The sequence below is a fragment of the Scylla paramamosain genome, chromosome 37 (assembly GCF_035594125.1).
Source record: "Scylla paramamosain isolate STU-SP2022 chromosome 37, ASM3559412v1, whole genome shotgun sequence".
NCBI lineage: Eukaryota > Metazoa > Arthropoda > Malacostraca > Decapoda > Portunidae > Scylla > Scylla paramamosain.
In genome coordinates, this window is record NC_087187.1 from 15,642,310 (window position 1) to 15,667,522 (window position 25,213).

Below are 25,213 nucleotides of genomic sequence, written 5' to 3' on the forward strand. Positions count from 1 at the left end.
GCTTTTTAATTTAATATTTCGGATAATTATGAAATAACACTTGTTTTCACTTGAAGATTAGATTATTTTAGGTTAGGCTCACTGTTTTCATTGCTGGTCCATGCATTATGTAGATCACGAAAAAAAGAGGGATGTCTTGCCGAGAAATAAGTAGTGTCTGGGAATTAGTTAGCGAAGGTTATTTCCCTTAAAACGCAATATCTCTCAAAAGCCTAAATGTTTACCGGTGTGCCGCACCTATCCCTCTCCGCTGTGGTGAACTGAAAGGTAACAGCGCTCACCTTTCCGCTACGTGACCACTGAGCATTAGCACAATCAGGTAAGAGTGATGGCGTGGTGCTGTGAGCCGAACACTGGCGGCGATCAGTCCGGCGCCGTACAAAGTGTTTTTTTCTATATATATTGTACTGTGCTCAACTTGTATTGATTTCTATACTGAGATATGGAGTGTGCTGTATTCTGAGTCCACAAATCATTAATGCTTGCAAATTTGAGCATTTGATACCTGTCGAGATCAATCCCCCCCAAGCACACACACACACACACACACACACACACGCATTACTACACGGGTCGCTTACTCGCCCCGGGTCTCGTACAACACAGAGGATTCTCTCCCGTAAAGTTGTACCATGAGAACCTTTGCCATCGCCACGACACACAGCACGCCCCTCCTTCCCCGCCTCGGACCCGCTGGCTTGGCGCTCCTCTTGTCCCGGTGAGCACTGAACATTGCCCCGTGCCGTGGCTCATGTCTTGGCTCACACTCAAACTCAACCGGTCGTCAGGTGTTGCCTCACTTGACGTGCTGCACGATTATCATCCGCTGAAATGCTTGCCGTGACTTACAGGCGGAAAAACTCTGTACCACAGCAAAGTGAGGATAGGATCTGTCTTTGGTGAGAAAAAGCATCATTTGTTTACGATGTTCGATATATGAAGCTGTGTTGTACTTTTAAAAATTGTGTTGTAAGATTATTAATTTCTATTGTTTGAACCTGATTCATTAGGAGAGCTGTTGCTCTTGGCCTGCATTAGGTTTTTGTTGGACTACGTGAGTCACGTAAAATAAATTAGATGAATGGTATTTTTAATCGAATTCAAGTCTGCCGTGCATTATTTTACCAGTTCTGTGCCGCGGCTTCTGTAACAAACTGTAACAAACACTGCAGGGGATATTATATTGGGAGGAGGCAGTAGACACCTGCCGAAACGATAATTACTCCCAGTGAGGTCTAAAGCACTGTTCAGGGGGTGCTGTGAACTTATCATTAAACCCAGCTGTGACCTCACTGAACGTTTCCCTTTGTGTCTCACAACACAAGGGGGCAGTCACAGCCTGCCCTCTAAAGACAACTCTCTTCCTCCACACAAACCTACAAGCACCTAATAACACACACACCCTTCACTCAAAAATTTTTAAATCATCATGGCGACTCCTACACCAGCCTCGGAGTCCCAATCTGGGGAGGGGACCATAAATGTCCCCAGGTCGGACTGCCTTTCTGTCGACGACCCTAAGTGTCTTGACACCCCCCTCAACTTTTTCTTCATTAACTTCTGCAACATTCGCGGTCTAAGATCTAATTTTCAATCTGTAGAATACCACCTCTCTTCTTCTAAACCTCATCTTTTCCTCACTGAAACTCAGGTGTCTGAGGCAACTGACAGTAGCCCCTTTTCTGTTCCCTCCTACTTTCTCTATCCTCATTTTCGATCCAAAGCTGGATGCTGCGTTTATGTGCGCAATGACTTAATCTGCTCTCGTGCCCACGCTCTTGAATCTTCCGAGTTTTCCACCATCTGGCTACGACTACAGAGTCACACTCAAACTAAATTTATCTGTGCTGTATACCTCTCACCTAACTCCTCTGACTATAACAAATTCTTTGACTACTTAACTTCCAAAGTGGAGCACATTCTGATCCTCTTTCCTATTGCAGAGGTCTCCATTCTTGGAGACTTCAATGTTCACCACCAGCTTCGGCTTTCCTCTCCCTTCACTGACCATCCTGGTGAACTAGCCTACAACTTTGCTATCCTCCATGACCTAGAGCAATTGGTGCAACACCTTACTCGTATTCCTGACCGTCTTGGAGATACGCCTAACATTCTTGACCTTTTCCTGACCTCTAATCCTTCTGCTTATGCTGTCACCCTTTCTTCTCCGTTGGGCTCCTCCGATCACAATCTCATATCTTTATCTTGTCCTATCACTCCAATCCCTCCTCAGGATCCCCCTAAGCGAAGGTGCCTCTGGCGTTTTGCCTCTGCTAGTTGGGGGGACCTGAGGAGGTATTTTGCTGATTTTCCTTGGAATGACTACTGCTTCCGTGTCAGAGACCCGTCTTTGTGTGCTGAGCGCATAACAGAGGTGATAGTGTCTGGCATGGAGGTATACATTCCTCACTCTTTTTCTCGCCCTAAACCTTCTAAACCTTGGTTTAACACAGCTTGTTCTCGTGCTATACATGATAGAGAGGTGGCCCACAAAAGGCACTTAAGCCTTACATCACCAGAATCTCATTCACTTTATATTTCTGCCCGGAACCATGCCAAGTCTGTTCTCCAACTAGCCAAAAACTCCTTCATTAACAGAAAATGTCAAAACCTTTCAAGATCTAACTCCCCTCGTGATTTCTGGCATCTAGCCAAAAATATCTCCAATAACTTTGCTTCTTCTTCTTTCCCTCCTATATTTCAACCAGATGGCACCACTACTATCACATCTATTTCTAAAGCTGAACTCTTTGCTCAAACTTTTGCTAAAAACTCTACCTTGGACGATTCTGGGCTTGTTCCTCCCTCTCCTCCACCCTCTGACTACTTCATGCCACGTATTAAAATTCTTCGCAATGATGTTTTCTATGCCCTCGCTGGCCTAAATCCTCGGAAGGCTTATGGACCTGATGGGGTCCCTCCTATTGTTCTCCGAAACTGTGCCTCCGTGCTTGCACCTTGCCTAGTCAAACTCTTTCAGCTCTGTCTGTCAACATCTACCTTTCCTTCTTGCTGGAAGTTTGCCTACATTCAACCTGTTCCTAAAAAGGGTGACCGTTCTAATCCCTCAAATTACCGTCCTATTGCTTTAATTTCCTGCCTATCTAAAGTTTTTGAATCTATCTTCAACAGGAAGATTCTTAAACATCTATCACTTCACAACCTTCTATCTGATTGCCAGTATGGGTTCCGTCAAGGCCGCTCTACTGGTGATCTTCTGGCTTTCCTTACTGAGTCTTGGTCATCCTCTTTTAGATATTTTGGTGAAACTTTTGCTGTTGCCTTGGACATATCAAAAGCTTTTGATAGAGTCTGGCACAAAGCTTTGATTTCCAAACTACCCTCCTACGGTTTCTATCCTTCTCTCTGTAACTTCATCTCAAGTTTCCTTTCTGACCGTTCTATTGCTGCAGTGGTAGACGGTCACTGTTCTTCTCCTAAATCTTTTAACAGTGGTGTTCCTCAGGGTTCTGTCCTGTCACCCACTCTCTTCTTATTATTCATTAATGATCTTCTAAACCAAACTTCTTGTCCTATCCACTCCTACGCTGATGATACCACCCTGCACTTTTCCAAATCTTTTCATAGACGTCCAACCCTTCAGGAGGTAAACATATCACGCAGGGAAGCCACAGAACGCCTGACTTCTGATCTTTCTAAAATTTCTGATTAGGGCAGAGCAAACTTGGTATTGTTCAATGCCTCAAAAACTAAATTCCTCCATCTATCAACTCGACGCAACCTTCCAGACAACTATACCCTCTTCTTCAATGACACTCAACTGTCCCCCTCTTCTACACTGAACATCCTCGGTCTGTCCTTTACTTATAATCTGAACTGGAAACTTCACATCTCATCTCTAGCTAAAACAGCTTCTATGAAGTTAGGTGTTCTGAGACGTCTCCGCCAGTTTTTCTCACCCCCCCCAAGCTGCTAACTCTGTACAAGGGCCTTATCCGTCCATGTATGGAGTATGCTTCACATGTCTGGGGGGGGGTTCCACTCATACTGCTCTTCTAGACAGGGTGGAATCAAAAGCTTTTCGTCTCATCAACTCCTCTCCTCTAACTAACTGTCTTCAGCCTCTCTCTCACCGCCGCAATGTTGCATATCTAGCTGTCTTCTACCGCTATTTTCATGCTAACTGCTCTTCTGATCTTGCTAACTGCATGCCTCCCCTCCTTCCGCGGTTTCGCTGCACAAGACTTTCTTCTTTCTTTCACCCCTATTCTGTCCACCTCTCTAACGCAAGAGTTAACCAGTATTCTCAATCATTCATCCCTTTCTCTGGTAAACTCTGGAACTCCCTGCCTGCTTCTGTATTTCCACCTTCCTATGACTTCAATTCCTTCAAGAGGGAGGTTTCAAGACACTTATCCATCAAATTTTGACCACTGCTTTGACCCTTTTATGGGACTGGCACTTCAGTGGGCATTTTTTTTATTAGATTTTTGTTGCCCTTGGCCAGTATCCTTCCTACATAAAAAAAAAAATATTGTATGTTTTCACTAATTCACCTCTTTCATAGTTGCTTCCTTCCTCCTGCAGCAGACGGCTCCTTCCTTCCTTCCTTCCCTCTTGTGGCTCAAACTTTTCCGTCCCTCCTGCTCGCGTCCATCGGTTTTCCAGGGGAATGTGGACTCAGATATTCATGTATAAATTTCTTGGTGTAAAATATTCCCTGATAAGTGTTCGTTCTCATTCCACGGAAACTCATTCTTGCATAATCTCTCCCGCACCTTCCCGCTGAATGTAAAAATGGACCATCCCTGCCTTCCCTCCGACACCTTCACCTCCTGCTGTGCACTCCAATACGGTCCTTATTCTTGTTCATTTCGTCTACCAACCTCTTCTTTCTCCATCACACCTTCACGTCCAGCAGTGTACTCCAACAGATTCCTTATTCCAATTTAATTCGTGTACCAATTTCTATAAACGCACCACCAGATAAGCTTCCTTACTCTAGTTCAGTTAGTCTACCAAACCCCTCGTTTTCTGTGATGCAGCACCAGACATACGCTTACTAGTAGCACGTGCACCTCCCAGCAAGACACCAGCTGCAGGTTCCTTACTTTATATCAGTTTGTCTACTAAGTTTCTCTTTCTCTATGAGGCAGCATCATACACAAGTTTCCTACACCTGCGCCGTCCACGAGCCTGTTCCTTTATGCTTTTCTTTCTCTTCCTCTCTTGATAATTTGGCGTAATGTCAACGGCCGCCCTGAGCCTCCCTCTTAGCGCGTGATCTGTTACTCTTTCTTCCTTTCTTGCTGTGGTTCCTCTTGCTGCTTCTTTCTCTCAGCAATTTCTCCTAGGGTTCCTGTAGCGGATGTAATATCAAGGCACCCCCCTTAACTTCCCTCTTTGCCCGTGATCTACGTACAATTTTTACAGAATTAGCAGAGTGTGTGGAATCAGGTCTCAAATTGTGGTCCCAGTTCATCAGTTTGTTAGAGTCATTCCCGAAAACAATGTAGCACGACCTATGAAACTCGTAGTAGTAGTAGTAGTAGTAGTAGTAGTACAGGTGACAGGTGTTGCTACTGAGTAATTATATGGCCCAGGATTTGCAGAATGTTTACTGCTGGTGACTGTATACCTCCTTATGTCCCCTCTCCTTCCCTCTCCCTCCACTCTCCTTTCCCCTACTCCTTCCTGCACTCCTTTCTCATGCTTCCTATGTTATTTATTAATTTATTAATGTTCTATCACGCTAATCTTCCCTGTTCTATTCCTTGCCCTTTCTTTTCTCTCTCCCTCGTCATCGCAGCATTTGTATGTCAGTAAGACTTTATTTTGTGACATCATGATATTGCTGAAATCACCACCATCACTACTGACATCAGTATCATTAACATCATCATCACCATCATCATCGTTATCATCATTATCATCATGCTTTCCTAGATTTTAATTACCTCTAGTTCCCCACTAACAAAATTTATTATTCTCTGAAGCAGGAGATAAGTGAGCCACTGAGAAAAGTGAGATTCGACAACAAGAGGGCTGACTTTAGACAGACCGACCCTTCTTATCGCTGCCACATCACCAACATGGGAGTATCTCGTATACCTGTCCATAAGTGAGGTGCTACTACTATTACTATTACTACTACTACTAATAATAATAATGATAATAATAATAATAATAATAATAATAATAATAATAATAATAATAATAATAATAATAATAATAATAATATTTTTTATACTGATGTTGCTGCTGCTGCTGCTGCTGCTGCTGCTGCTGCTGCTGCTGCTGCTACTACTACTACCACTACTACTACCACTACCATTATTACAACTACTGCTGCTCCTCCTGCTGCTGCTGCTGCTGGTGCCGCTGCTGCTGTTTTTTTTTTTTTTTATGCAAGAGGAGCACTGGCCCTGGGCAACAAAAAGAACGAAAAAAATAACCCACCGAGATGCCAATCCGTAAGGAAAAATAAAAAATAAGATTATCCAAAATTGGAGGGCGAGTGCCTTGAAACCTCCCTCTTCAAAGAGTTCAAGTCATAGGAAGGAGGAAACGCAGAAGCAAACAGGAAATTTCAGAGTTTATCTGTAAAAAGGATGCATGGATGAGAACACAGGTTAACTCTTGCATTAGAGAGGATAGAAGAAGGACAAAGAAGTATTACTTCCTCCGCAGAGTGCTGGGCACCAACACACAAGCTTTCTTCATAACTCTCCTGTAACATTTATTCATCTGCTTGTTTTAGCTATTTATTTATTTATTTATTTGTTCTCTCCGTGGAAGAACACACCGCGCCCTCCTCACTGACGAGTGAGGGGCGGCACGACCACACCGCAGAGCAGTGACACGCGCAAACACACACACACACACACACACACACCCATCTTATCATTTGTTTGAAATATAAATATCTCTACTTAGATATGTATCTGAGAGAGAGAGAGAGAGAGAGAGAGAGAGAGAGAGAGAGAGAGAGAGAGAAGGGGGGAATAATAATAATAATAATAATAATAATAATAATAATAATAATAATAATAATAATAATAATAATAATAATAAATTGTTTATTGCATAAAACATGGTTATTCATTTGATCATACACAAGTACAAGTAAAATAAGAAAGCAAATGTAGCTACATCATCAGCTTAGCGTAAGGCCATAAATGCTAAAATGATGAGATAAAATCTACGAGAAATACTATAAAATACTATAAAATAATACCTAAAATAAAGCTAAAACTAAAATAAGACTAGAAACAAAATTAAAATATTGGAGAAATCTAGCTAGATAGTGTAAAAAATCAATACATGTGGAGACCTAATTCAACACATTTAACAGTAGATTTCTAAGACTAGATTTGAAACTGTGTAGGCTTCCGGAGGTGGTAATATAGCGAGGGAGCTCATTCCATAACTTGGGCCCACACACCGTAGTGGCCCTGGCACCAGTGTCTGTTTTAGTTCTTTTTATATACAGGTTATTTCCTTGTCTTGTTGTGGTGGTTGTATTATCTCTGACTGTGGGAAGGTTCAGGTACCAGTCTGGGTATAGTCCATTCATTGATTTATACACTGTAGTACACTTCTCTAAATAATATTTGTCTTTCACAGTCAGCCACTCTAGGTCTTTTATGATAGGAGTCACGTGGTCATGTTTTCTTGCACCTCCAGTTACAACTTTAGCAGCAAAGTTCTGTAGTTTTTGTACAGTATGAATGAGAGTTTTGTTGGGAGAGCCCCAGATACAAATACAATAATTAATGAGGCTAAGCACTAAAGACTGTACAATAACTTTACGAGTGGGTTTGTCAAAGTTCTCACTAACTCTGTTTATAAACATTAATGTTCCCATTATTTTAGTATTTAATTCTGCAATGTGCACATCAAATAACATGTATTTGTCAAAATAGACACCCAAATTTTTTACATGCGTAGTCGGGTATATATGTACTCCATTACAATTTATAGAAATGTCAGGGGGAACATGGGCTAACAGTTGCCTATTTCCAATGAAAATGCATTGCGTTTTTTTGTTATTTAATAATAGACCATTTGTTAGGAAATAAAGTTCTATATTTTGCAATGCATTTTCAGTGTTGGAGATGAGCTCATCAAAATTTTCGACAGTATCAGCTTCGAGGAATTGGGTGTCATCCGCGTATTGTATCAAAGATGTCTCGACTTTCTCATTAAGATCATTGACGTATATAGAAATTAAAATTGGGCCGAGAATTGAGTCTTGTGGAACCCCGTAACGTACGTTTTCTTTCTTAGATATTGTATTATTTAAGCGAACGGATTGTGATCTATCTTGAATATAATTTGCAAACCAAAAATTGTCAATATTAAGCTTAGTGCACTTATTTAATAAATTATCGTGGCTGATACTGTCAAAGGCTTTTGATAGGTCACATAAAGTCAATACAGAGATTTTCTTTGAGTCCATATTATCATAAATTTTATCTGTAACGACAGTAAGAGCAGTTTCTGTAGACAGTCTAGGACGGAACCCGTGCTACGTATTAGACAAGAGTTTATTAGTTTCCAAATAATGCGAGAGCTGGCTAGCAACTACTTTTACAAGAATTTTAGAAAGAATGGGTAAAAGAGAAATAGGTCTGTAATTATTAAAATCATTAGTATCACCACTTTTAAAGAGTGGAACTACCACAGCATGTTTCCAAGTAGTAGGAAAGATACCTGTGACAATGAAAGTGTTAACAATGCAAGTTAGATAGAATGCTATAACAGACAATGAGTCTTTTACGAAAGTTAAAGGAATACTATCAGAGCCTATTGAGCTTGTGTCTTTAAGTCCCTTTATATTAAGAATTATAATGTCAGTGTCAACAGGTTATATTCAAACAAGGTAAAGTCAAGTGTATTTCGTCTGGAGTGTACAGAAAGTGTTTCAGCAGCGGTGTTCAGTGTTCACTATGGCCACGTGCGTCAGTAGTAAGCAGGAATTGCAAATATATAATTCCACCACCCGCCATGATGTTGCCGGGAGGGGCGGGGCGCCTTTCCCACGCCCGCCAACACCCGCCCCGCTGCCAATCAGTCCCTGTGCTTTGTCTTTCGCAGCCGTTGGCTGCTCCGCACCCCAGTCAGGGAGGAGCCTCGGCCAGGCTGGCCTATCACGTGGCGGCGGGCTTCCCTGCTCACGCTGTCAGCCAATGGAGAAGCGAAGAGAGGCAGCTGGAGGAGGAAGAGGAGGAGGAATACCTTTCCAGCATGATCTGTTTGTAAGGTGTGACTTGAGTAAGCGTGTGTATCATGCAGGCTAGGCTCCCTGTGTTTGCCAGGCGAGGTAAAGTACGAGTATTTAGCAAAGGTGAGAGAAGGAAAGAAGAAAGAGGGAGAAGGGAAGGGGGGAAAAAGGAAGTGGCTGTGTTGAACGGCGACTCCTGTTGCTGCTGCTGCCGCTGCTAGTACTACTCGTGTTGCAAAGTTTAAAATAAAAACTATCACTGAGAATCCAGAAACACAAGCGTGTGGCCAGTACAACAGTTATCCGTGTGTGTGTGTGTGTGTGTGTGTGTGTGTGTGTGTTTCCTGAGCTGTGCGTTCAGATCACTTGATCTGTGACAGAAAAAAAAAAAAAATTGCTATCCCGGCGGGAAGCACTCAGTGATTATAAATTACGATGTTCACAAACTCAAATTATCTTGGTGTTATCAAATTATCAAATTTTCTCGGTCAGTGAAAAGTAAGGTGTATTCTATTACTACTTTTTCTTGGAGGTGTATTAAAGAAAAATAGATAAGTAAAAACAACGGGAAATTATCTCTGCCGTTAAACTTTTGTTGGTGAGGGACATAAATACACACTTTGCTGATAATGTGCTGCGTGCATAGTAAAGGCGTGGGCAGTGTGTGCTATCCGGCCACTGCTAGTCTCTGTGGTGGAGCGCCTGTGTAGCTTTAAGGGAGATATATTTTTTAGTTGCGGGTGTGCGGCCACTGGGCAGGAAAGATGGTGTTGCTTTGATGATGTGATGCGATGTGAGACGGGTCGTTGGCTTTCCTGGACGTGTCGGGAATGCCCTTGTAATTGTTATGTACGAGTAACTTTTGGTATGTGTGTGTGTGTGTGTGTGTGTGTGTGTGTGTGTGTGTGTGTAACGACAAGCAAACAAGGCAAGCATAGATCATTTTTATATAAACCAATTTGGAATATGCATCCGTAATTATCTTAGGAAACTGCTTCTGCTGCTGCTGAGCCAAAAATATTGAAAAGATTAGACAGACTGATTAATTGACTAATTTATGGGGATGACAGGCAGAAATGCGTAAATGGAACAGCCGCGTGTAGGCCTGATGGCTTCTTGCATGAGCCTCGAAAATGCTCCTAACCTGCTACCTACTGCCTTGAATATGTTTACCATGATGTATAAGCTTAATTCAGTACACCTGGACCAGAGAGAGGTTATCATGCGCATTGCATCGAGTGTTTGTGATGATCAGCAAACATGTGTTGTGTTGAACTCACCCGGCGACCGATTATAAAATGTATTATGTCTGGAACTAGTGATGTGAATAAGTCCCCTAAATTCTCTCTCTCTCTCTCTCTCTCTCTCTCTCTCTCTCTCTCTCTCTCTCTCTCTCTCTCTCTCTCTCTCTCTCTCTCTCTCTCTCTCTCTCTCTCTCTCTCTCTCTCCTCTTGTAGCCGCCGTATATGTACACCTTACACGACGGCTAGAGATACGCACATACGTACATTGTAATGTGACATTTTATGTTTTATTTGTTAGCGTTATATTATTTGCAGCACCTGGTTGTTATACATGAGCAGTGTATGGCGCGCCTACGCGCCGGCACAACAGAGTGGGAGGGGAGTGTAGGGGCGAGGGGGACGCGTTGAACTTGCCCTCTCAACTATTTCTCTCGCCGAATGGTCGGTTGTTGTGACGTGAGTGTTGATAACATACCCACAGCATAATGAACATCATAGGCTGTAGGGGCCCACCAGCGTCTCCAAAGCCACCTCACGCCAGTCACGCCTACACGTCAGACGTGTCTCGGGAGGCGCGGAGAGTTAATCCCAGTAAATCCCCGACCTAAATCAGTAAATCCCCGATCCTGGTAAATTCCCAAGTGTAATCCCTTGCATACAACCAAGAGGACGCCTGTTCCCCGCACTGTGTATGTATTCATCATAGTATTAGATAACAGATACTTATGTACCATGAGGATTTAATGATGCGTGTCAACATAATGTAACTACTTATAGTAATTAGATACGTAATTGTGAGGATTTAATGATGTATGTAAATATAAGTACACTTAACGTAACATAATGACGTACATCAGATCACGCAGACGAGAGGGCGACTTGCTGGTGGTGTTCATCTGTAGAACCGACCTAACCCACTACAATGTAGGTAACTCTGTATTGACTCACATATGTTAGGGAATTGACGAAGTGAAGTGTCACGACATTAATGTACTGCAATACTTGTTTTATCTACTGATATACTTTTTTTGTTTTTTATCCGTATTAGTGATACTATGTTAATTCACAGGTTTGACCGCTTCTGAATACAAAGAGCGCGTACTGCACAGCTCGTTTCAGTCACCTCCAGTACAATACATTAATGAGCGTCGTACGGCGCTTACACCTCTTAGGTCCAATCATGTGACTGGAATCATAATTTTGTTAACATTTTTTACTAAGTCGTTCTCTCTCTCTCTCTCTCTCTCTCTCTCTCTCTCTCTCTCTCTCTCTCTCTCTCTCTCTCTCTCTCTCTCTCTCTCTCTCTCTCTCCCTCTCTCTCTCTCTCTCCTCTCCTCTCAGGTCCAATCATGTGACTGGAATCATAATTTTGGCAACCCTTTCCTACTAATTCGTTCCCCCCTCACCTCTCACTCTCCTCTTCTCTTCTCTTTCCTCAAGTTTTATTTCCTAAATTGCCTCTCCACCTTCCTCACGTCCTCCTCACTCTTCCCTCACACACTGCCATCTCTCCCCTCCTCCTCCTCCTCCTCCTCCTCCTCCTCCTCCTCCTCCTCTTTTTTTTTCACTCTCCCTCTCTCCTCTCCTCTCTTTCCTAGACTTCTCCCATTCACCTTTCGGGAACTGGTGTCGTTCACATTTCTTCAGTCCCCTCGTTGCCTTTATGAAGCGCTCTAAGTCCTGCTTGGTTCAGCGGCGTGCTGGTTTCTCCTCCTCCTCCTCCTCCTCCTCCTCCTCTCTCCTTTAAGCGGTGCTGCTCGCTGATCAAGCAACGCCTGTGAAAGCAGCGGACGCGCAGAAACAGAGGAAGCACACACACAAAATAAGTGCTTTCTTTTTACTCTAAACACTTCTTTTACAAGAATGCATCTCCTCATACGCAAAATGTTCGTTCTTGTACACAATTGTCTTTCCTTGTACAAAAATGTACTGTTATTCACAAATTTACTTTATACACTATTTTTTTTTTCCACAGAATTTAATTTCCTTACTCAAAATGCAACTTTCCATTGGCGGAATACATTTTCTTATAAAATATGTCCTTTAAAGAAAATGCACATTTACAGGAAATTCAGTTTTTACTGTATGAAATAACTTTTTTACCACAAAAATTATGTATTTTCAATACAAGATCCACATTTTTCCTTCACATCATGTAGTGTTCTCATTTTTTTATTTTTTTATTTATTTTTTTACGAGATATACATTTTCTTCCGCATACAATATTTTGAGCAAAATGTGCCTTATTTTAACAAGATACATCCTTTTTTTTATATATACAGCATTTTTAAACAAGTACTTTTTTTTAAGCGTGATACACCTTTTTCTTTCACATAATATAATATTCCTACACAAAACATACCTTTCTACACACACACACACACACACAACCAACCAAAAAAAAAAAATACAAAAAAAAAGAAAAGAAATTTGCACAAATTTTACGTTTTTTTTTTCTTTTTTTTTTTCTTTTCTGTCCCTTAACTTGCAAATCAGTGGATCCCGGGCACCTTGCTGCTTCCTGAGTTGTATGGGTCACGCAGCTCACACGCGAGCTCCGCCTCGCCCTGCCCCGCCAGACGGCCAACACTCGCTGCCACATTTTTTATAGTCACGTTCTTAGTATGACTTCTGATTGCGGGTCCGCTCACTTGCGCTGTGTCTGCCGCGTCCCTTGTGAGGGAAAGAAACCTAAATGAGAGAGAGAGAGAGAGAGAGAGAGAGAGAGAGAGAGAGAGAGAGAGAGAGAGAGAGAGAGAGAGAGAGACGGCGTTGAAAAAAAAGTTGAAAAAGTAAAGAAAGAGAAACTACCCTCGCCCTCCGTTTCCTGAAAGTTGAATGCGATGTAATGCAGAAACCAAATTAGAATAAGACCAAATTGCATATTGGAATCGAGCAAGACATTTTCACTGCTGCAGAGAAATACCAGGACCATCGTAACTGAAATACCACCTTGCAGTATAAAAGGAAAACTCACTCTGGATTCCCTGAAGGTAAGGGCGGCGCTGTCCCTGGAGAAAGGGTGTGTCGGGGCGGAGCAGGAGGAGGAGAGGGCGAGGGAACAGCGGAGCAATGGAGCCAAGCCAGGAGATGCAGGATTAAGCGGGGACAGGAGTCGAAATGAGAGAGTTTTTGAACAGAGAGAAAGAAGAAAGATATTGGAGACTGAGGGAGACGGTGAAGGGGATGAATTATTACCTAACTGATTGATTGATTTAGACACAGCAATGAGGTCACATGGTGCTGCACTGGGTGGGAAGCTGTGACTGGCGAGGGAGAGTCACTGATCAGATACAGAGAGTAGAATATAGATATGTAGGACAACATGCACATCCACGCATGCTCCTGCACTACAAATAAGAGAGTGAAAAGAACTGCAGACCGACAGAAAGACATAGGTAGAAAACAGTAACACGGACTATATATATATATATAGAGAGAGAGAGAGAGAGAGAGAGAGAGAGAGAGAGAGAGAGAGAGAGAGAGAGAGAGAGAGAGAGAGAGAGAGAGAGAGTCTTCAAAAGTTATCCAGGCGTTTCTTGAATATATTCAGTGTCTCAGCTTCAACGAGGCTTGAACGGATTTTCATGAAGCGTCGTTGAAGGTGAGACAGTGGGTACATTCAAGAAACGTCTGGATAAATTTTGGAAGCATATGGAATTCCAATACATTCCGGCCACACCACCACCAACAACCAACATACAGTCTACCATTTTAGAGTGTAGCAAAGACTAGCCTATGAAATGTAGCTAAGTGTATCACAATGTGAGTGGACTGCCCAGACCTGAGTACAGAGGTGCTCAGGTCGGAAAAGGTTGAGAAATTCTGCCTCTCGCCACCACACTTACCAGCTTAACCCTTACACAACCTTACCAACCCTAACCATTCACGTAATTACCACTAGGTATTTTTCTTCACACCTTCCATCATCCCCTCAATCCGCCTGCTTTTGCATTTTTTTTTTTATTTTGTTCTTTATTCCTCCCACGGAACTTAGTGTTCGGAAAAAGCGAATTAGAAAGAAAGAAAACAGTGGCATTCTTTCCTACACTATGATCAGGGATTTTCTGCACCTTATCTGGGGTTTTAAGAGGGCAACAGAGGCCTTTGATTCCCCTGCGTTCCTCGTTAAAAGCATCGTTGTGAGGCTGCACCCGAGGATGTGTAAGAGCTGAGCGCCGCGGAATGGGATCGATCGAAGGAAGGACCAATGAGGGCGAGGACCAGAGACGGGAACACAACGGAGCACAAAGAAATAACGAATAGTGGCTTACTTTTTTTTTGTAGAAGAATAGTTTGTGTGTGTGTATGTGTGTGTGTGTGTGTGTGTGTGTGAGAGAGAGAGAGAGAGAGAGAGAGAGAGAGAGAGAGAGAGAGAGAGAGAGAGAGAGAGAGAGAGAGAGAGAGAGAGAGAGAGGAAATTTAAGAAAGGGAATGAACTAGAAGCCGTCAGCAAGGAATATACACATAAAAGTAGACAAGTAAAGAAAATAAAATTACGGAGCCGCAAAAAGAGGAAGGAAAGAGAGGAAGGAAGAAAATGGAGTGCGGCGAGGCGGAAATGAGAAACACACAGACAGGTAGAAAGGCGCGCCCGTGCACACACACACACACACACACACACACACACACACACACACAGTCAAGTTCACCATAATGAGGCCGCCAAGGTGTTGGAGTGTTACATTGTGTAGTGTTACAGGAAAGAAAAGAAAAATTAAGATGGTGTGGATGAGAGAAGCAAGAAGAAAACAAGAGCCAGAGAAGACTTAGACAAAAGGAGGATACTTTAAAGTCCTGGTGTAAACAAATGTCGAAATTTATGAAAAGAAGACAAAGAAGATTGAGGCGGTGAGTGAAACAAGCAAGAAGGAAACGAGAAGCAAGGAAGTTTTAAACACAAGAAAAATACTGTCAAATTCTGGAGTAAGCATAGATGGAAATTGAGTGATTGTGACTTTGTGAGTGAGAGAAGTAAGAAGAAAACGAGAAGCGGAGAAATATGTTGGATCAAAAAAAAAAAAAAAAAAATTCTGACTAGTCCTGGAGTAAGTGAGAGTAGAACCTAAGAGACTGTGGGTGAGAGAAGCGAGTAGGAAAGTGGAAGGAGGAAAGTTTTAGACAAAAGGATGACACTTTCAAGTCCTAGATCATGTGAGTACAAGTGAAAAAATTGTGACTTAGAGAAAAATAATGAGGGAAGGGGAGAGAAAAGTCACCGGACCAAAACAACCTCTTGTTGAGTTAAGTTTTTCTTTTTTTAAGAAAGAGCGATAAATTAATGGACATCTCTCCTTCCCCGGTGTTTTTGTGCCCCAGTCCGGCTCCTTTCACGTATAATACTAAAAATAACAATGTTAAAATAGAGTAAAATACCTTTAGAACATAATTAGCAAGGACATTTTATTAATTCACCTTTATTTTTTTTATTTATCATTCATTTATTTATTTTATTTATATCTACTTTCAAATGCTTGTGTAGCTGAAAACACCCAATCGCTCGAAGACATCTTGTGCGTGCCTCCCTTCACGTTGTATTCCTTTTTTCTTCAGCAGAGAATACGAGCAGCTACGTGTCACAAACCGCGGAGTTGTGGTCTTGTAACCCGGCAGCAACGCTAAGATGCCCCGAGACAGCGTGCCGTAGTACAATAAGCATCCCTGTGTCTGGAACGCCTTTGGCCGGATTAGTGTGGATGAGAGTGTGTGCTATGTATGGCCTGACGCCCCCGACTACTGGGAATATGACATGGATGACAAGCAAAATTTTTAGAGACAGTAGTCAGGATACGATAAGAAGGTTAAGAAAGTATTTGATGGAGGTTTTAAAGTGGTATAAAGGATATGACAAGGTGACTAAGAGACGATCTTACACACAAAACATCATGGAAAATCATGTGGTGCTTATAACAGCGGTGCCTTTACCTGCTCCACCTTTCCACCCCTGGGTCTTGAAATTTAACGTTGTATTTTTGGATTTTTCCTCGCGGGTTTTCATGGCACACTGTGTTGCGGCGGGCGGGACTTACTTTCATTAGCACGCGAGCCTCGAGGTGGCCGCCGTGTATTTCATGGCCTGATACTCCCCCGCAGCGTGCCTTCATAACTGTCCCATTTGTTTGTCATCCATCGCCAGGCAACGAGGAAAGTTTTTTTTTTTTTTATGTTTTTCCTCTAACATTTTTTTTAATACATAATATATACACATACTAGTACACGCAATCTTTCTTTGTCTGTTTCTCTCTCTCTCTCTCTCTCTCTCTCTCTCTCTCTCTCTCTCTCTCTCTCTCTCTCTCTCTCTCTAGTGCCTATATCCTAATAAACCGATTATTATTGTTATTATTATTATTATTATTATTATTATTATTATTATTATTATTATTATTATTATTATTATTGTTATTATTGTTATTATTATTATTATTATGTAAAGACATGTACAAGTCATTTGATTGATAAAGTCAGGTGTGAACGGATAGAGAATGGAAGTCATGTTTTGAAGTATACACAGATTAATGGTTCCCAGGTACGAGTATTTATATCCACTATGGTCTTGTCTTTTCAGCTCCTCCTGTAAATAACAATGGAGTAATTTGTTTCCAAGAGGAGAATACATTTGACACTGATCGGGTATAAATGAATGGATTTATTCGTGGGTGCTAAATGCTTATTAATTATGATTTAGTGGATGCGAATATGTAAAGTTCCTGCCTGAACAAATCACTATTGAGGTGGAAATTGTGGATGATTTTTACTTAACTGTCATGAAGTGTTAAACAGTAGTAGTAGTAGTAGTAGTAGTAGTAGTAGTAGCAGCAGCAGCAGTGATAGTAGTAGTAGTACACACCAGCAGCAGTAGTAATAGTGATAAATAACGAAGTATTGCACATGGAACTTTACAGATTGACTCACCAACACGACGCATGGAAATATCTGAAGCAACTGTTTGGTGTTTGTTTACCAATTTTGGGTTTAAGGTGAAAATCCCTTTGTTTATTGGCAGTGTGGCTACTGCGAGGCGCTGCTGGCCTTCACACTCCATCCCCTGCGCCCTCCTGTCATTACATCGCCTTTCCAGCGAAGGCATTATTGCGATGGTTATGCGGCTTTTGAGGAGAGTAGCAGCCGCCCATCGCTGGGAAGGACGCGCCTCACGTAAGGGCAATATATAAAAACACATCCGTACCGCATGTGCAATACATTCATATGGCTCTACTTGAAGTGACACGGATTTTAAGGGTGTTTCTCTTTTTTTATTTTTTTTATTATGTTCTAGTGACAGATTAATAACGCTAGTGAGAGTTTAACAGGTCCGTATTCAGAAACGCTTTGCTCTCCCACCACGACTATTTTCAAAGGCCACAGACATGATTAGCTGAGTTCATACGAGTGCTTCTCCTGTTAATAATATAGAAATCTTGTTAATCTGTCACTAGAACCGTAAAGACACATTAGGAACGCGTGTGACTTCAACTAGAGCTTTTTGAATGTATTGGAGGTGCAGCGCAGAAGTGTTTCACAATATTGTTCTAACGCTCTGCATGCTTCGTAGAATGTGGCGGCTCCCTGCTGCCTGAGGTGTCGCCGAGTCGCGCTGTCTTGGCCGCGCCTGTGCAGGAAGTGTTACTTCTCAGAATCTTATATTGGCAACTTTTAATAGCCTCTAGTGGAAGTTACTATGGTGTTCAAGTGTGTTTTTATGACTGTATTTATAGTTTAGGATGGATTCTGCATCATCAGTGAGAGAAACCCCCATAAGAACACGATTTGTCATCTTTGTAGCCATTGAAAATAGTCCTTACGAGAGACCAATGCGCTTCAGAATATCTTCATTACTTGGCGCCTCGTTTCCCTTGTTTTAAGAAGATGTAACGCCGTATTATGACAGAGTAGTAACTCTTAATAAGTACTCGTAGTTTCCCGCGGTGACCACCAACTCCTTCCTCACGATGAACGGGCAGCTGCTCCGCCTCTTGCTGCAGTTTAAAGCGGATGTGCTCATACACTCCACCAATACCTTGCACCGTGGAGGAAGCCTGCACGCCCCTCCCCTCTCCACATTCCACTGAGGCTTTGCAGCGTGGAGGAGGTCTGCAAGCCCCTGCCTTCTCCACACTGCACGAGACCACGGGGTTTACTAGCATATATGTGTTCCAGAAAGGGGAAAAAGATTAAACATAGCGGTCGAATAGAAAAACCTCCTACCCTACCCCACTCCAAACTCCATTCAAGGCTTTGGCAGCGTGCAGGCCCCTCCCTACCCCACACTACATACCGCTTGTCTTACTGCCATATCTGAGCGTTGAAGTTTTCTAGAAATTTTAAAAAATCAACCACGTAGAATAGAAGAGGTTCCCGTGTTGCGAGTCTTGTCGGCGCTGCCTTGCCTTTATGTGCCTTGCTCCTTTTTCCTTCAATACCCCCGAGTGTTGCGGCTCGCCGCCACAAAGCAACACAAAGGAAAAGAAGAAAGAACACACCTTTAGGTCACAATGTTGTACTGTTTTACACAAAGGAAAAGATAAAACTGAAAGTATAAAAGTATGAGATAGAAGACAAGAAAACACAAGCTAGACTTCCCTTGCACCGCAGCACCTCAGATATGCTAAGTGTGCATCCAATGGAACAAATTATTTACCACAGAACATTCTTACATGACTGGGAAAGGAGAGATGAGGCTGTTGTTCCTTCTCTTTTTCCTTGCCAGCCAGCCAAGTGTTTCTCCCACGCTCCGTGTGACTGTTCTTAGCTGTATGTGTGTTCTGTACCAGTTTACTCCTGTTATGCAGTAATGTTACAACGCACAGTGATAATGTGAAGTTCTTGCGGTACAAATATTACTGGAGTAAAAAGCAAAGGTTACTGGGCTGTGGTTGGGAAGAGCCTGAAGACGAAATAGTTCAGAAAACAAAGGATACATAAGGTTTTAGTACGCGAGGAATGAAAAGGAAGAAAAAAAAGACGGAGGGTTCCCTAGAAGCATAGTCAGGTCATACAGTACAGGGAGTGCCACGTGTAGGCCTGACGGTTTCCTGCAGCGTCCCTTATCTTCTTAGTAGAATGTTCTTATGTTATGAGAGAATGGATTAGATCAGGAAGAGGAAAGGGGAAGGAGAGAGAGAAAAAGAGAGGGAGGGAGAGAACTGTGAGGGCAAAGAAATGAGGGAGGGAGGGAAAGGAAAAATTACTGTGATGTGCTCTTATTCTCTCTCTGGGGGCAAGATGGAGAAAAACAGATGCAGACAGATTACCAAAAAAATGAATTATGAATGGAAGATGAATTATGAAAAAGTATATATTTCTAAATAAGCAAAAAACAAAAATATAGAACTGATAGATGATACATGTATGAATATAAGGAAAAAAAATATATACATGGGTTTCGGATGATAAAAATACATGACTATTAAAAAGTCATGTTGATATTTGAAAGTAAAAGTGAAACCTTCGACAAAAGTCACTTAGCAGTAGCGGAAAGGACGGGCACACGGGGCGGGAGAAGGCGGTGGCTGGGTTAATGTTGGTGGCTGTGTACGTACACAATACTGTGACATTGTTATAGTATCGTAATATCTGTGGTTTTCCTACATTCGTGCCTGTCCGTACACATACTTCACGTATACAAGTAGGTCAATTTATCTATCTATGTGCCAGGCCAGCAATCCCACAAGGGGTGGCCCAGACAGAGCACCACATACTTGTCCACACATCACTCACACTCTTGGCCCCATCGGCTCCTGGTGGACAAGTACGCAGTGCCTCAAAGTTGTCTGGCTCCTGTGAGCATGCTACTCTTTATGCGTGTGAAGGAGCCGAAGCTCTCGTAATAGTTTAAAAAAATATAAATATCACTTAGCTATCACTTTCCCAAACAACTGCATGGAAAATTACCAGTGGATTAGGGCAGAGTAGCCCCGGAAGTGTCTTGATTTTCCTCTCTTGAAACAACACAACTCAAATAGAAGGCAGAGAGCCTGACATATCGTTCCAGAATTCATGGAACGCTGGATGAAGTGCGGCGCGTGCTGTCTGTCACTCCTGTTGTTGCTGTCACGGGTTTTGCTTGTCGTGATTCGGGTCATAAAGTAGGCAACCGTTTCCTTGAGGCAGGGTCAGGGCTTCTCTGAGGCACCACCAATCTCTTAGTGATCTTTGTATAAGGTCTCCATAGTTCTTTGAGGTAAATGTATTGTGTTAAGATATACTGTGTGTGTGTGTGTGTGTGTGTCATGATGGATCGTGATACTAAAGATTGTAAGCAAGAGTATGTGTCATGAACTGATTATTATTGTATTACTTGTTATGGTCAATACACCACGTATCTATCTATCTGTGTGTGTGTGTGTGTGTGTGTGTGTGTGTAGCAGGGTGAGGTAGTACATAATTATAAGCTGGTCACCCACTCATTCATTTCGTACTCTTGTCATTGAGTGTCACTATACAAGTCTAGTGCACACGTATATAGTATTATTCTGACTCAGAACACTGTCTGGTCCCTGCACTCAACAGCCCCGAGCGAGTGCTCCTCACTCACGTGTTCCTCACCGGGAAAATATTGTGAAAGATATATTTCCTGAATCTGGTATCTGGTAGGGGAATTTCTTTTTTTTTTTTTTTTTTTTTTTCATTCACCTCATGATTACCTCAGTGCAGCAGCCCCCAGATGTTGGTTGTCTGCTAAAGTCTCTCTCTCTCTCTCTCTCTCTCTCTCTCTCTCTCTCTCTCTCTCTCTCTCTCTCTCTCTCTCTCTCTCTCTCTCTCCTGTAAAATGCTAAGTGGCATCATCAAAGCGAGGGAGGAGGGGGCAGCGAGTCCGAGCGACCTTGAAAAGAGCTGAGTGATGATGCCACGTAGCATTTTAAAGGAGTACTTATAATCACCGCAATAATGTTGTCGTGTAATACTTATCGGTAAATTACGTGCTTTTTTATATAATTTGTCTTGTTATAAGATACTGCAATATTCCACAGCCTGCAAAAAATAAGATTAAATAAGTGGCACCTCCGAGACTGCGACAATGCAGCCGTCTGTCCGTCACGTCAGCACACGCATAGCAGCGCACTAGCGAGTCCCATACATTTTCAACTCCTCTAACCGTCTAACGGATAAACAAAGCCTTAAAATGCATATGTGTATAGAACATTTCCTACTTAGAGTTACATGTTCCTTCATGTCATTCAGTATTTGCAGAAACTCGCGTTACACCTTGTATACAGTGGACAACAAGCAAGACAACACCGCTACAGAGCACATGGAGGGAAAAGGAGTGCAGTCTGATGCGACTTCCTGCCATCACAACTTCTCCCATGAAAAAAAAAAAAAAAAAAAAGTTAAAAGTGAAACCAAGGAGAGTACATGCAAGCTTTTTTTCCACCCAATTCTTAAGCTGTCTTTGTCCACCGTGATTCAAACCTTTTCCTCTGCTACATTTTCAAACACTACATGCAGATTTTTTTTTTTTTTTCCTACTTCTTTTTCTCTTGTGAGTCTAGTAGCCTTCGAGTCACTCTGATGTTTTGAATGCAAAGTGGATTTCAGCGCTTTTGGCTTGTTGCAAATGGCTGTCTGTCTCTTATTCAACATATACTGCCGCCAACATTATTGCCGGTGAGAGCCGCCGCGGGCACCACCACATCCTCAAAGGGATGTAACGCATGGCTTGGTGTGTGTGTGTGTGTGTGTGTGTGTGTGTGTGTCACGCGTCGCTAAGCCTCCCAGGATGGCCCGGCGGGAAGGGTCTCTCGCCGCGCTCTTTGGAGGCAGGCTCAGGTTATTGATTTCTAGCACTAAATTTACCGCCGTTGGTATTACCTGAGCCTCGGTATGTCGCGCCTTGTACATGTGCTAATAATCGCATGAAAGGACACAAGGCGGTACGGTACCCTTAGCAGTGACGACAGGTATAGGTGAGGGCTTATGATGCTTGAAATTACCCTAAAAATTTATGAATAAACAAAGTAAGATTTCATGCATTAGAAGTAAGATTTACATGCATTAATTAATTTTCATGCATTTTCATGCATGTAGTAGCAGCCCTCCGCCATCATGGCGGAGGGCTACTACTACTACTACTACTACTACTACTTCTACTACTACTACTACTACTACTACTACTACTACTACTACTACTACTACTACTACACACACACACACACACACACACACACACACACACACACACACACACACACACACACACACACACACACACACACACACATTTAAGTAATTTAAGTAACTGGAAGAAATCTTTATCATATGTACTTAGCAATTCAAAAGAACATTTATTAGTTAGGAAAAAGAAGCATCGATGTTTTACTCTACGGAGTAAAAGTCTGAATATTTAAATGTCACAAAACAACAAAATGTAAATAGATGAAAAAGTATTATTGTCCTTGGTAATTTGAAACGTTAATAAAGAACAAAAAAGACTATCAATGCTTTACAAGCGATAAAGAAAAAAAAAAAAAAGAATAACGAGAGCAGCGAGACATGAACATATCAAAAGAAACATTATTTTATTCCGCGATCTGCAACAGCACAATAATTAACAGGAAAAAAGAAAAGCATCGATTTAATATAAAAGGAGAAAATTGAATTGTGTAAATAAAAAAAAAAGCCAGGAAAAATGCCTGAAAACCGAGCTAATCATCTCTGTAGCCTCAAAAACAGTCGTGGTGAGAGCAAAGGCAACTACTACTACTACTACTACTAATACTACTACCACCACCACTACTACTACCATCACCACCACCACCATCACATCACCACCACCAGCACCACTACTACTACTACTACTACTATTACAACTACCTTCACTTCCTATGACTATTTACTATCTCGTTTTTCCTATATTATTACCTGCACTTTCTCCTCCTCCTCCTCCTATTTTCCTTCCTTCACTGTTATTATCATCATCAGTTGATCAGTATAATAAGTTTTCTAAGATCAAATGACCTTTCTTAATAACGTTTTTTTTTTTCTTTTTCGTCTTTTGATCTATTAAGGAAACTGTGTAGTACGTATATTAATCCAGTAATCATTGTGTCGTCTCGTTCACGGGTCTGGCACTCACTCATAATCTCTCAGAAACTTCTTTTAATTCCGAATCAATTTACTTATCGTACTCTTATATTTTGGGAGTTCATCTTACATGCGAATAATATTTAGTCAGAGAGAGAGAGAGAGAGAGAGAGAGAGAGAGAGAGAGAGAGAGAGAGAGAGAGAGACTTACAATCATTCACACTCGTTAATTACAAACTTAAAAAAACATCGATATTTTTAACAAAACTCTCAAAACAATCCATAACTTTACTTATACAAGCCAGCAATCATACGAACGCACACAAATTAATACCAGCGATAGAAAAAGAACTTATATTACGAGTATAGCTACGTATTCTGAAACGCTTCATTTGTTGTCTCACCATTTTTTCTTTTTTCGAATGCCACAGAGATGATTAGCCGGGTTCTCAAATGCGTTTCTTCTGTTAATAATACAAAAATCGTGTTAATCTGTCACTAGAACCATGAAAACATCTTTGAAAACCTGTGCAATTTCGTTTAGAGTCTTATTAGTTTAGTGGAGGTGCGGCGCAGAAGTGTTTCAGAATAGGGATCATTGTCTCGTTTTCCTCCAGCCTGGCGGCCCTGCTTGGTCCCTTCCACGACTCGCAGCGAGAGAGAGAGGTCGAGGTGCGGTGGTCTCGTGGCGGAAGGCTGAAGGAGGCAGTGAAGGAGTGAAGGTAAGAGTTTGGTAATGGAAAGAATGTTAAATTATTACTCAGTGCGTGGAATTAATGTGTAACCCGTGAGATTGTGAATGATTAGGTTGAAGACTTGAGGATTAGAATGGATAGGTGCGACTGGGTTAGGTTTGTCCAGGTATGGGGATTAGGTAAGCCACGTTAGGTAATGTGATTAGCTTGAGCTGATATAGGTTGACCAGGTGAGGTTGGTAGGTGTGATTAGGTTGAACAGATGGTGATTACAACACTTAAGTAGTTAAGCTTATCAGGGGAGAGATGAATATGCTGATCAGATGGGAAGTTATAGAAGTTTAGCATTTTGCGAGGGAATAAGCTGCAAGGGTGATTAGACTGCAGGTAAAGTGATGTAACTTGTCAGGTGAGAGAAGTATGCTGACCAGATGGTAAGTTGGTTGCTTGTTTGTCCAGGTGATTGACGTCTGATTAAGCTTACTGAGGTGATAATTAAGGAAGTGAATTTGAGATTATATTATATAAGCACGTAAAATCATGTTGGATTGGTGTGTCTGTGGCTGCTATTTTGTGGTCCCTCTGCTTATTCGCTGTGCTGAGTAGCAATTGGCTTCTTAACTACGATTGGTCATTATTTTCCTTTATTCATTATCACACACACACACACACACACACACACACACACACACACACACACACACACACACATACACACACACACACACACCTACTTACCTACCTTTAATAACGCTGTATGCACACCCACGCACTCTCATGCAGAAAATACTGATGACACTCAAAAAAAAAAAAAAAAAACTGGTGGCACAAGAAAACTGATAGCACTCAAAATACTGGTGATGAACTCAAAAAAACTGGTGATGCATTCAAAAAAATTGGTGATGCACTCAAAAAACTGGTGATGCACTCAAAAATCTGGTGACACTCAAAAACCTAGTCAGGCAGCCAAAACAATGGTCATGCACTCGAAAAGACATAACACCTCAAACACACACACACATATTTCCATTCTAAATTTGCATTAGACTTTTCTAATACTACTT

General features: G+C 41.9%; 1 protein-coding gene across 4 annotated transcripts in view; it reads left to right on the top strand.

Moving 5' to 3' along the window:
- LOC135091525 (uncharacterized) overlaps positions 1-25,213 on the top strand; it is a 72,422-nt gene that overhangs the window by 45,718 nt on the left and 1,491 nt on the right. For 2 of the 4 annotated variants that reach the window (XR_010262543.1, XM_063989267.1), the window contains 2 exons: positions 17,435-17,586; positions 24,072-24,176. Coding sequence is in view for 1 of the 4 variants with exons in the window: in XM_063989267.1 (XP_063845337.1) it covers positions 17,435-17,586; positions 24,072-24,174 (255 nt within the window). In the remaining 3 variants the exon portion in view is untranslated. The remainder of the gene's footprint in view (positions 1-17,434; positions 17,587-24,071; positions 24,177-25,213) is intronic. The other 2 variants (XR_010262541.1, XR_010262542.1) reach the window with 1 other exon arrangement.